The 13,076-nt window shown below is 49.6% G+C and overlaps 1 protein-coding gene across 1 annotated transcript in view; it reads right to left on the reverse strand.

Annotated features, from left to right (window-relative positions):
* LOC126518170 (phospholipid-transporting ATPase ABCA3-like) overlaps positions 1–6,891 on the reverse strand; it is an 81,775-nt gene extending 74,884 nt beyond the window's left edge. The window contains exons 1-2 of the mRNA XM_050168016.2: positions 6,824–6,891; positions 1,298–1,724 (exon numbers count right to left, since the gene is read on the reverse strand). Of these exons, the coding sequence (XP_050023973.1) occupies positions 1,298–1,724; positions 6,824–6,891 (495 nt within the window). The remainder of the gene's footprint in view (positions 1–1,297; positions 1,725–6,823) is intronic.
* Between the last annotated feature and the right edge of the window lie 6,185 nt (positions 6,892–13,076).

Raw genomic sequence — 13,076 nt, forward strand, 5'->3', positions numbered from 1 at the left:
GCAGTCCGAAAAACACAGCCTAGGACATCTCTGTCTACTTCTCGGAAGAAACCTGCAATTAAGCGCTGATTTGGGTACCGCCAAACGGTGGTTAATAAAGCGCAAGACTTATTGGCCCGTTCCTGGGGCGAGCATCGGCGGCCGCGGTGTAGCCAAGCAAACGGGCACAGCGAAAGATGAAAGAGCGGACGTGGAGCGGGAGATCGAAGAGACGTGCCACGAACCGCGCAGGCCAATGAGAGCGGCCTGTTCAGTGGCGGGCGCGCGGGAACTGGTTGGGCGATTCGATGCGTTGTCTTATCTGGTCTCAGCCGGAGCGCTTATTTTGTACTATTGTCCGCTCGCGTAAGTTATATCTAGCGCATGTATGGTTTCCTTGGCTTGGTCTCATTCGCGCTTACTTCAACTGTCACGGCTTACGGTTGCTTTTTACAATGATGAGTCAGTCGCGCGACTCTTCGCTCCGTTTGCAACGTGCCGCACGACACGCGTTGTCCACGCCAGCCAATATATCGCGAAAATAAATACACGTACAGAGCTGCGCTCAAATTTTGCCTGAGTAAGCATCGTTATCTTTGACGAATATTTTTTTTCAAGCTCTGAATACGACGACTTGTAAATAGGGGTCGTCGACGTGTTAGAGATCAAGATTACAGCGAGCTGTAATCTGTCCTTAAACATCTTACTGTTTGCTAATTACCGTATTACCGAATCTGTGAACGCCATTCGCGAAGCTGCTAGCGACACTGGATGAGTTTTTAGTATCTACAATGCAAGTGAAAATTTCTTCCGGTCGCATGAATATTTTCCCGGAACCCGCCGTGGTTGCTTAGTGGCTATGTTGTTGGGCTGCTAAGCACGAGGTCGCGGGATCGAATCCCGGCCACGGCGGCCTCATTTCGATGAGGGCCAAATGCAAAAACACCCGTGTACTTAGATTTAGGTGCACGTTAAAGAACCCCAGGTGGTCCAAATCGCGGAGTCCCCGACTATGGCGTGCCTGATAATCAGAAAGTGGTTTTGGCACGTAAAACCCCATAATTTAAAATTTTCGCGGAAAGGAAATGGTCAAAACATTGCAAGTTAACGCTTATCGTCCTACCAACGCTTTAAATCAGCTGGTTAAGTAGTAAATATAAGTCACTGCAGTATTACCTCTGATAAAACTCTGCGCCGTCAGATGTAGCTGCGACAGTTGCTGCTGCCGTATACCTTTTCAATAAACTAGCCTCCAGCAAACGGCAATTTTTTTTTCTTGCAAACGCGCTAAAACTCTCTATTACAAGCACCCGCTCACCTTACGAACGTCTCCGCTGAGCTTGGCCACCAGGGTGCAGGCGTCGCCGTACGAGACGCTGATCAGCGCGGCCAGCATCTGAAACGTGGTGGTCTTGCCGGCGCCGTTCACGCCGAGCAGGCCGAAGCACTCGGAGGGCCGCAGCGCCATGTACATGCCCCGGACGGCGTGGAATTGGTAGTAGCGCTTGTGCAGACTCCACGCGAGGAGCGAGTGGCCTCCGAGCCCTTCTTGCTGCCGTGCAGCGTTGACGCGCCTCTTCTCCTCCTCGACGTCTTCCTCGGCGGGAAACTCCCTGGGCGCGAAGGAGTCTCCAAAACCCCGGTAGCCGGATGTCCGGAAGATCGCGATCGCCAGGAGTAGCAGGCCTTCGACTAGCACGATCAACAGCTCGTAGCCTATACCGTCGTAGCTAAATTCCAGCAGACTGGCGTGGCAATTTGTTAAAAATCCAGGCACTGTAAAACAGCAAAGTTTGAAGGCCAACTGCAACGAAGTTGCACATTCTGTAAAATTTGTTTTATAACCTGGTAGTGTGTGCCCATGAACCATACTTAGCGGAGCAGCAGGGCTGGTAACTCTATAGTGTTGTTTTCAGAGGCCTTTAAGCAACACCTATGCATACGACGCGTGTATTTGGCGGTTGTCGTTAGGCCGCGAATCTCAACGCTACGCCTCCAAGCTTTTTCAGCGCGCTCCTTCTGGCTCGCGTCACCACAAACCTGAGACCACGTCACCCAAAGAGACCAATCGAAGCACGCCCTTATCCGGACGTCTCTACGGCGAGCGGGCTCGTCGCGACACCTCACGACAGGTGCGCTATCTACGCTAGGGAGAGAACGCGTGCAGAAACAGCTACGCGCAAGTGTTGGAGTACGCCAGGGGCAGCACACTCTCAAGTTCAGCATATCGCCACAGAGGGCAAGAACTGCCGACCGCGTGGCATTGCTAACAAAACAAGCAAGTATACAGCCATTTGAAGTCTACCAGCTTGGACCCAATATTTCCTGATATAGGCGCCATTGTAAACCCAGTTCTAGTCTACAAGTTTTCTCCCACACACTTATCGAAGCGTTTTTATTACATGACAAAGAGTACAAGATCATCATTCCTAACTATACATTGTACTCTTTATTAGTAGCTGTATTGTTGTTGCTTTTTTTGCCACTCTAAACGCGAAACAGCGTTCAGCATCATCGACAACTTACATGAACTCTGATCTTGATTTACAATTTTTTACCGGTATGTTCCCGTGCGCGGCAGACACGGAATCCTTGGTTCGTGCGCTTAAACTGCATGCTTATTTTATGCTAAAACTAGTTTATCGCGCTTTGATACCTCGCGTAATTTCACTTAGGGAAACAAGACGCGTTGCGAAGGATGTAAGCCCGAAACCTAGGTTTCGATCGTGAGCCATGCGGAACACGTCCACATCGAAATTAAAGCCGGATTCCGCAGTCACTGACGACGGCAATAACCGGTGAGCCGTTTATCATCACTGCTTGAATCTTTATGTAATAGTCGTTTCGTTAATTTACAGGCGCACACAAGCTAACGAACTAGCTCCTGCATTACATATGGGCAGTCAAGACCCTCCATTGCTGTTTCCAAAACAAACCTTTAGCTGCGGTGCCGTCGCTATACGCACACACTAACGAAACAAAAAGCGATATAGGAACGCGCTTAACATTTTTCATCTTACTGTAGCCGTGGCTATAGGCGACTTCGTCGCGTTATCAATATACCTATTTTTTTTTTTCGAGTCCGCCAGCACCTTCCTTCGTAAAGAAAACAGAATAACCTTTTGGTAACTCGAAGTGAAGACACTGAATTGAATGTATTAAACAGATGCACACACGATAATTCACCCATATTTTGTGCTCATTGGTTCCAAGTGTTTTCGCTGCTTAGTTTGGTTTACCTTAGGACATTTATTTTTCCAGTAGTGAAGTGGTGCATCACATTCCTGCAGAAAAAGACTACAGCAGTTCTAATAGCTTCATGTCCCGCCAGCATTTGCTTGTGGGGCCAGCAGTGTGACCTGTTCTAGCCTACAAATAAGCGCAGAAATCGTCTCATGTGCGACCTTAATATTACTTCGCTGTTGATGTGCATTCTATTTAGGCAGTCATCAATTTTGTGGACATGGCAATATTTATTTAACATGCAGCTTCAGGACCCTATGATATACAGTGTACATTTGCATGTCATACAGTCACAAACCATTCCATACACAGGGTGTTCAAAATTAAGCTTTGTGGTATTCTTAAAATTAGGCACTGGAAGGCACGCGAAGACCACCGGCGCAAATGGCCATCAGTAGAGGCTCTTTCGTCTCCTGGTAATCAGAACGCGCCAGCTACGCGATGGCCAAGGCACCGTGGCACGCCGAAAAGCCAGCAGGGCGAGCACCGCACGTAGCAGCGCACTTGGCCCCTAAAAACTGCCCAGATGAAATTTTTCTTAGTAAAAAAAAAAGATATGTCCGCTTCCTCTTTGTGTAGCGCCACATTTGGTATTCCTTCGTAATTTACATGCGCTTCCGCTGCTTATTATCGTACCACTGTGGAAAGTACAGTCACCCTTCTAGAAGGTTGTTCTTTATTCTATGTTATGGGCTCGCACTCATGTTCTGCCATCGCACATTGGGGCGGACCAGCCTTGTGAAGCGATATTATCAGGGAGCGTACGTGTGAGCTCGGCTAGTCGCGGAGGTCCCGCCAAGGGGCCGTGCGCCTTGTCATGCGTCACTACCAGGTAGTGATAATGGCTGTGTTTCCTTTCTTTTCAATTTCGGCAATAAAATAGCTGGTGTTGCAAATATTGCGGGGCGCCACCGCTCGTATCTGAAACGTCAAACCAGGGTGCTTCAATAGACAGTATTGAAGGACCTTGATCAAGCTTAGCACGGAGGCCTCGATATTGTCGCGGGTGAAGTACACCTAGACTGGTCGGAATTAGCATCTTTACTAACAGCTGCTCAAAACTGGCCTGCTCATCTTTTCTCCTATCGCCCGCTTTCAAAGCACACAGGCTCGCACATGGAATGTGGCATTACTCCCTACCCCAAGGTAGCATCGTTCAGACGCTAAAAGAAACGTAGGAAAGTTATGAAGAAAGTTGTGGCTGAACAAATGAAACAAGCATAATAGGTCACATGTACGCCAGAGTAACAAGCACATGCAGAATAGCTGTAAAACAGTTGCAGAGTGACCTGCCGAACGTAAACCAAAATCTCTCCAGGGGTGGGTCACAAGGTGGGAAGCAAGGTTTCACCCTGGCGACATAAAGAACTTCAGGTTGGGGCTGATGACGGGAACCTCTTAATTTGCCTTCTGCAACAGCCTCATAGTTAACCTCGCTGAGTCGCCGCAGAACTATGTACGGACTATAGTACCAACGTAATAGCTTTTCCGAATGACCATGCTTTCGGAAAGGAGTCCACATCCAAACCACGTCGCCTGGATTGTACGTAACCTCTATGTGGCGAAGAGTGTAGCGGCGGGTGTCTACCGTTTGACGACACTGAAGCCGACATCGTGCATGCTGACGGGCCTCGTCCTTGCGCCATATTGACAAGTATATCTGTTTATCTTCCTGGGCTAAGATCAGCCCAGCTCAGAGCTGGGTTGAACAAATGTTATCGCTCAGCGCAGAAAGTGCCTGCACGCATCGGCACTTTAACGAATCTTATCCATTTTTCTCTATGTTGTCACCGACAATTATGTAATCTGATTGTATGCGCGACGCGAATTGTGTGCTACTATCTGGAAGACAGGTGGTCACCAGTAATTTCTCTGGAATATTCGATGACTCATCTATAAAAGCCGACGCGCTTCACCCGCTGATCAAATTTTCGACGATCGCCGACTGTGTTCGCCGCTATCCATGCGCTTTGAGTATATCCCGTTTTTCTTGAAACCGGTTCGCCCAATAAAGAGTTAGTGTCGCCAATTGCAATTTCGCTACTGTGTTCTTAACCACCACTACCACGTGAAATCTGGCGGAGGTGAGTTGCGTTCATGTACCAGATGAGCCCAATTAGCTGTGACCAAAGCCCGGAGCAGGAAGAAGCACCAACGTCGTTCCGGACTATCGAACACGCCGCAGGCTGAAACACCTGCCCTAACTAAACCTACCTGAGACAACCAAGCTTATTGTGGCCTAGTCTACAACCCCTGTGACAGCCCCAGGGTCCTTAATCGTGCTGCAACAGCCCAGGAAGCCACCGAACTCCCGTGGGCCATCGTTTCAAGACCCCGATAACTGGCTGCAAACATACGAAAGAGTCGCTGTCAACAACTGGAACGCTGATGACAAACTTTGGCATGTGTACATCGCCTTTGAAGACGCCATGGCTTTGTTACCGAGAGCCAACTCCGACTACGTGGAACCTGCTCTGCAACGGTACCCTGCATACCTTCAGGAGCGTCCTGTGCAAAGAGAGAGCCCAAGCTCTACTTAAACCTGCTTGCAACTGCAAAACAAGGACATCGCGATCCTTCTGCAGGAAATCACTCGCCCCTTCCGCCGCCCCGACCTTGACACTTCTGAAGAAAAGAAAGTTAGATTTTTGATGCGGGGCGTGAAAGAACAACTATTAGCCTAATTGATGCGCAACCCGCCCAAAACTGTCGCTGAGTTTCTTTCGAAGACCACAATAATCGAGAAGACGCTTGAAGTATGCACCAGGTAATATAACCGCCCTGCGCTAACAACAAACTGCGCCGAAGCTCAAGAGCTAGACGCCGATGACCTACGCGAGACGATCAGAACGGTCGTACAGGAAGAGCTGCAGAACTTGTGCCTAAGGTCGCAGTCCCAGGTGGCCTCGATCGCTGGCATAGTTAAGGAGCTTCAGCGGTACTGGCATCGCTGCCATCCCAGATGGAAGCGATGTCATACGCAGCCATTAGCCTTCGTCAAGGTCTCCTTTAGCGCGCGCGCCGGGGTCCCGAAACGCCGCAATTCAGTCGCCAACCGCCGCCGCTGCCAGCACACCTGCCCATCGCCAAGCGCAGCTACCCGAGAAAGCTGGACATTTGTCGCGCCACCGAACACCGCCCGCTATGCTATCACTGCGGGGCAGCCGGGCAAGTGTAACGCTCATGCCCATATATCACGACTTCGGACTGCGAGCGTTTGCCGTCTCTAAACAGCGCCTACAGCAGGGCGAATGACCACGTGATCTCGCCGACCACCTCACCGCCATCATCTGTCGCAGCAGCGACGACCATACACTGGTCCAGCCCGGGGCCGCTCCGTCAGCCCATATCCGGAAAACCAAGCAGCAAGGGATGGAAAGGCGGATGCTTTTCGACGAAATGGAGAAGGTCCTCCGCCACCGACGGTGACGCCGAAGAGACTATTTCGACGACATAACAACGACACGCGGCAATCCCGACGAAGACTAGAAGCGAAGAATGCACCGACGTGACAATGCGACGTACCAGCCACACGTCAACGCGACACAGCCGTGATCCGACGCCAAGATCTAACTTCAACATCAAACAACGAGCCACTGACCACGACGTGTTGCTGGACGGCCACACAGTCACCGCGTTAGTAGACACAGGAGCCGAGTAGCCCGTCATGAGTGGACCCTTCACCACCCAGTTGAAGAACGTCAAGACTGCGTGGAAGCCCTCATATACGGACCACTGGAGGACACCTAATAACTCCGACTGGAATCTGCACTGCGAGAATTACCACTCATATCTGGACCTACCCTGCTAGGTTCGTTATCTTCGAAAAGGGTTCACGAGACGTCATTCTCGGCATGAACTTCCTGAACCAACACGGCGCGTTCATTGACTTCAAGTCGAAGTCGATAATGCTATTCGAAGATCAAGCGATCCCGCCGAATAGTGCTCGTAGTGACCATGCCTTCAATGTGCTCGAAGATCAAGTCAACATCCCACCTCGCTCCAGCATTGTCGTTTCCGTTGGCACCGTAACACTCGCAGACGTAGAAGTCGTCATCGAGTGTGACCGACGTCTGCTGCTCAACCGCACAGTTTCGTAGCAACAGGAATCGCTCGACCGCACAGGGTAAGGTGAAAGTGGGGCTGACAAGCTTCAGCCAAAATTTCAAGCATGTCAACAAAGGCACGACAACCGCATACATCGAGGAAATTGTGGCTGCCAGCAACACATTTGTCCTTTAGGATTCTGCCGCATCTACCCCGACGACTATAGTTGCCGAGCCATACTTCCACATAAATCCAAGTAGCTCCACGAGTAAGCAGCTGCAGCTCAGCAGTCTTCTCCTACGATACAAAGACTGTTTTTCGACGTCATCGAGAACTACACAAATAGCAGTTGCAAAGCATCGCATAATAACCGAAGAGAGCGCTCGACCACACCACCAGACCCCTTACCGAGTTTGGACACGTGACGCGAAGCTAAAAGGCAAGTCGACAAAATACTGCACGACGACATCGCACAGCCGTCGGAAAGCCCGTGGGCACCTCCTGTAATCTAGAAGGAAAAGGACGGAACCCTAGGTTTCGGCGCCGATTATCGTCGACTCAACAAGATCACGAAGAAGGACGTATACGCCCTCCCACGGATCAACGACGCATTGGATCGATTCTGCAATGCTAAATTATTCTCGTCGATGGATCTCAAGACCATGCTAATGAAAAATATAAGCCGACGAGAGGGATCGCGAAAAGACCTTCCTCACGCCAGACAACCTGTATGAGTTCAAGGTCATGCCCTTCGAACTGTGCTTAACGCCTGCAGCGTTCTGGTGCGCGATGGACATGGTATTAGCAGGATTGAAGTGGCAACCCTGTCTTGTTTACTTGGATGACGTCGTCATGTTCGCCGAAAGACGATCACCTTAGACGGCTTGGGACAGTACTAGAGCCATCAAGTTATCAGGGCTCAATTTGAAGCGGAAAAAGTTCCACTTCGCTTAAGACGAGCGTCTATTTTCGGACCACGTCATCAGCAAATGTGGAGTCTTTGCCGTAAGTCTCTCTTCTCATTTGTCGTAGCTGCGGGAACTCTATGAAGAGGTGCACTTTCGCACAAGCTGCCTCGACAGCCACAAGGTTGCAGCATCAGAATACGCGGTCATACTTCATCGTGTACTTATGCGCTCACTCCCCGAAGATATCACCTATCTATGTCGTCACTGCAGAAGGACACTCAAGCCGTCTACGGCGCTGCTCCAAGGTCGAGACTACATGACGTGCGAAAGGTCATGAAGTCCCTGTAAGTGCAAGTCGAGAGCAGACAGCCAAGCCTCCCGTTCAAGGTCCCTACCAGAAAGCGTCCTCGCGAGAAACGTGCGATGCAAACCGTGTCTAACACCGCAGCTACGATGAGCATTAGCGCTGGCTGCAAGATCTGCATCGAATGGCCATACCTGCTATGTACTGTGCTATCACCGGGACCACGCCTATGGGACTGCCCGGTAACCTGTCACCCGTCGAAATTACACGCTGGCGAACTCGCAAGAATTGTCGTTTTAAACGCGGCTTAGGAGGACACGTTGCATGAAAGGACTACAATGCAGCGTGCTCATGTGGAAGTACTGCACGAAACACCAGTTTTCATATGGGCAAAATAGATATTTTCATATGGAACAAGAACATTTCCACATGGAAAGAAGACAGCAAGAGCCTATCTGCCGAGAGCAGTAATAAACTTGTCAAGCGGAACACAACTGAGTTACCGGTTGTACGCCTTCACCTTTCCTGATGCAAATGGCCACAGCGTGGGCATCCGGAACGCACAATTCCTCCTTGCTTCGGTTACTGCTTGACACCAGCTGCCAAAGAACGTTCATTTCAGGTGACTTGTCTAAAATGTTCGGCCTGGATTCCCTCGAGGCAGAAGGCCTCCTTGTGCAGACGTTTGGGGCTTCTAATTTTTCCCGCCATTGCAGCTGTCGAAGCGTCAGGCCCAAGTTACATAGTCGTTTCAACTCCCACGACATCGTGGTAGGCTCGTTGGAAGTACATGAAGTCTGCACCGTGAACACTACAGCCATCGGTAACGATTTCTCGGCACAGTTGGATGAACACAAATGCTTACCGCTGAGGAGCATAACTAGGAAGGAGCATCGACTAGATTGCTGGACAAGACGTCTACAAACAGAGGGAAAGCTGCACATCCGTACTAGCGACGCCCTTCTCGCGGCGCATTCTGCGTTGCATTTTTTTCCCTCCGCGGCTGATCTCATCATTTGAACTTCACCTGTCCTGCGGTGCAAGCCCACTGACAAACGGCGCAGCCATCTACATACGTTACCAGATCAAAGAAGGAAAGTTTAACGTTCAGCTGCTCATAAACAAGTGCAGATTGGGTGAGGGAACAAACGCGAGTGAATGACATCTTAGTTGAAATCAACAAAAAGAAATGGGCATGGGCAGCACATTTATTGAGGAGGGAAGATAACCGATGGTCATTAAGGGTTGCGGACTGGATTCCAAGGGAAGTGAAGCATGGCAGGGGGTGGCAGAAAGTTAGGTGGACAGATGGGATTAAGAAATTTGCAGGGGTAACATGGCCCCATTTAGCACATGACCAGGGTACTTGAAGAAGTATGGGAGATAGATTTGCCCTGCAGTGGGCGTAACCAGAACGATGATGATGATGATGGTAACGATGATGATTATAATGATTATGATGATAATGATGATGAAGAAGAAGCAATTGCGGGGTCGTACTGCCGAAAACTACCTCGTTGTCATACGTAGAGCTTCTTGTGTACTTGCTAGCTGTCATGCTGTGGAGCTATCTTGAGGAATTCCAGAAACATCGAGATGTTAGGATTTTTTGGAGGGACTCATCAATAGCCCGACATTGGATTGCAGCCGACGCTAATCAATGGGAGACTTTCGAAAAACCGTATTCTCGAAATACAACGCCTGACGTCGGTATATCCTTGGAGGCGCTGCAGGCCACGGCAATCCAGTAGATGCGCGCTGACGCGTGGAAAGAGCCTTGTCATTTCTGCTCGATACTCTCGAGGGCCAGTTCTTCGTTGTTGTGACAGCCTAATTCGCAATGGCCTGCGAAAATACGTTCTGCTCCTTTACCGGATGCCCTTTCTAGCGAAACCAGTAAAGTGAGATTAGCTTGCCCCGCGGCAGTAAGGGAACCTCCTCCGCTCCTACACGAGCCAGTGCTTGAGGCTGCAAGCTTTGAATGCATCCCCGTTTACTCCGACTAACGGGATGGCTCACGAAGTTTCTTGGGAACGCTTCACCCCAAAAGCCACTGAAGGCGCTGGAGTTGCGTCAGGTGGATATCTATGCATTGCGGCTTCCCCAGTACTACGCATTCGCGAGCGAAGTCCCGGCCCTAGAGTAATGATAGCAAGCTTCGAATGCTCGCAATGTGCCGACATTACAACCGTTTATAGACCATGACAGATTGCTTCATGTAGGAGGCCGGCTGCAGCAGGTTAGCTGGTAGGAGTTGAAGCGCCCGATCTTGCTTCCGGGGATCACTGACTCACCGAACTCTTGGTTGATACAGCACAACTACGACTATGACATGGTGGAGTTCAACTCACTCTCCTGGATCGTCAGAACCGCTTTTGGATCTTCAAGGGGCGTCAGAGGAAAGAATCAGGGAAGAAACAAAGGTTCTACGTAGTGGGAATTTAGTTCTTTGTGCCACTCTACTGCCGCGCTCAAGGACCGTCGACTTCCTAAGTTTACATCGTTGCCTATTCGTGTGCTGGGACGAGGGCAGTACACCTGCAGTGCGCCGCATATATTACAGCGCAAGCATTTTTCCAGACCTTCAGGGGATTTGCAGCAGGACGTATAACTGCTGCCATCGTGCACTCCAACAGCGCGAAAGCATTCCGTTGCGGCACCGAGCAGCTGTGCATTCTGTTCGAAGAGAAAATCCAGGAATAGGCCAGCTCTCGCTGAATCCAATGGCGCTTCATTGAAGAATGTGCGCAGCTGTTGGGAGTCCTTGGGGGGGGGGGGGGGGGCGTAATCCGGACAATTAACGATGCACCAAAACACTGCCTGGGGCGGGGCACTTCCACTTACAACGAGCTAATCGCCGTGCTTGCTGAAGTTGAGGCGGCAGTTCATTGTCGTCTGCTCGTTTAACTGTCGTGCGCTCAAATTTGATTCAGAAATCATTGAACGCGTCCAGAAGAAATATATCAGTTCGTCAAGCACGGTTATTGTCCTTCTGGATACGGACACAGATACTCTGAATGTCTAGGCGCACCGAGGGCCACTGGCTATAGCCCCACCAGGAGGGCCACCAGTGGAGGGCCACTGGTTATAGCGCAAACGAGTGCGCTATAACGTAAACGCTTCCGCGTAACCCGCGTTCACGAGATAAGACGTCAATGTAATTTGTAGCCTTCCGATGCACGCGGTCACGATTTTCGACCAGCCACTGCAATCTAAGCAGTGAGAAGCGGGCCAATCACAGACGTCGGCACCGCCCTGCTCATGAAGGTTATCTACATTCATTGAGCTAGCTCGGTCCCACCGAAACCCTTTTCACTTCAGCGTGCTGCTTGCCTGTTGTCAGCAAAATAGATTCCTTTAAAATCATGTCAAGCAAGGCAATGCTGTTCGCTTCGAAACCAAACAAAGGTGACCTCCTATAAAGAAGGAGATCGTATCATTGGCCTGCTGAAACAACGCTGCAGGTCCCCTACAGACGCTTGCCTCGGCGGTTACGTAACATTGCCGTCAGTAGACTGCAACAAAATAAATGGAATAGTTTTACATTACGGGGCCCCCATTATTAGCTATTTCAGAGTTCATTTCCTGGGTTCTGCAGAAGTCTGGATAATGATGCTTTAGGATTGACTTCCTCTTACAGACGCCTCCTCAGAATGGTTAGGATGCGTCCCTAAATATTTCTCTGCCACAGATTGTTTTGTCCACCAAGCTTGTATTTTCTGTGCATTATGTCTTGCACATCACTTTCTAAGTGTCTCTCTTTTAATATATCCGTGTGGCAGCACTCAGATCTTAGCGTTGTTCCTGTGCTCGTTATGTAAATGATTGATTGAATGATAGGTTCATTCGTATTAACTTGCTCGGCAGCTTAAGAATCTGCTTTTCTTTAATTCTAGTACATGACTCGGGCGTTGCTAGTGACCTGTATGTAATTCCTCTGTCGTCTACCAGGCAACTGCTTCCTATGTCTGCCAATTTTTTATGTATACTTAAAGTTCGTCCTTTCTTCTCTCTTCTACATATTAGGTACCTTGGCGCCACATTCCCAGCATTGCCACATTGCCACCCTTTCCCTCTTCCACAGGTTCTACTATTCGACGCTTAATCGACTACCTTACATTGTTCCCACAACGCGCCGGTCACGACACATTGGTAATCCCCAGCATGTAGCACAACAACATTCGCGCACAACTACATTTTCAGCCTCATTTTCCTACCGAGCATCTAAAGACAGGAATGGCCTTCCTAATGAAATCGCTACCATCGCCTGCTCTTCAGAATTTGCTCAAGATATAACAACTTTTTTTATTTAGAGAATTGAATGCAATATAACATTTGTTTGTAAATTGTTATCCCCACTGCTTACGTAACACCCCTACTATGGGGTCTTTAAGGAAATAAAATTAAATGAAATGAGAGACGGCGCCGAGCCGTAAAACTGGTTTGATTTCTAGTTAGTAGATGGCGCGACACCATTAACACCACTGATGCGTTGACGATGTAGAACGCTATAAAGGCCTAATTGTTTGCTGCATCATTAATATACTACCCCGCTCTAGCATGGTACGTGATGAGGGTAGCGAGCAAACTCCAAA

Source organism: Dermacentor andersoni, chromosome 11, assembly GCF_023375885.2.
Source record: "Dermacentor andersoni chromosome 11, qqDerAnde1_hic_scaffold, whole genome shotgun sequence".
NCBI classification, from domain to species: Eukaryota; Metazoa; Arthropoda; class Arachnida; order Ixodida; family Ixodidae; genus Dermacentor; species Dermacentor andersoni.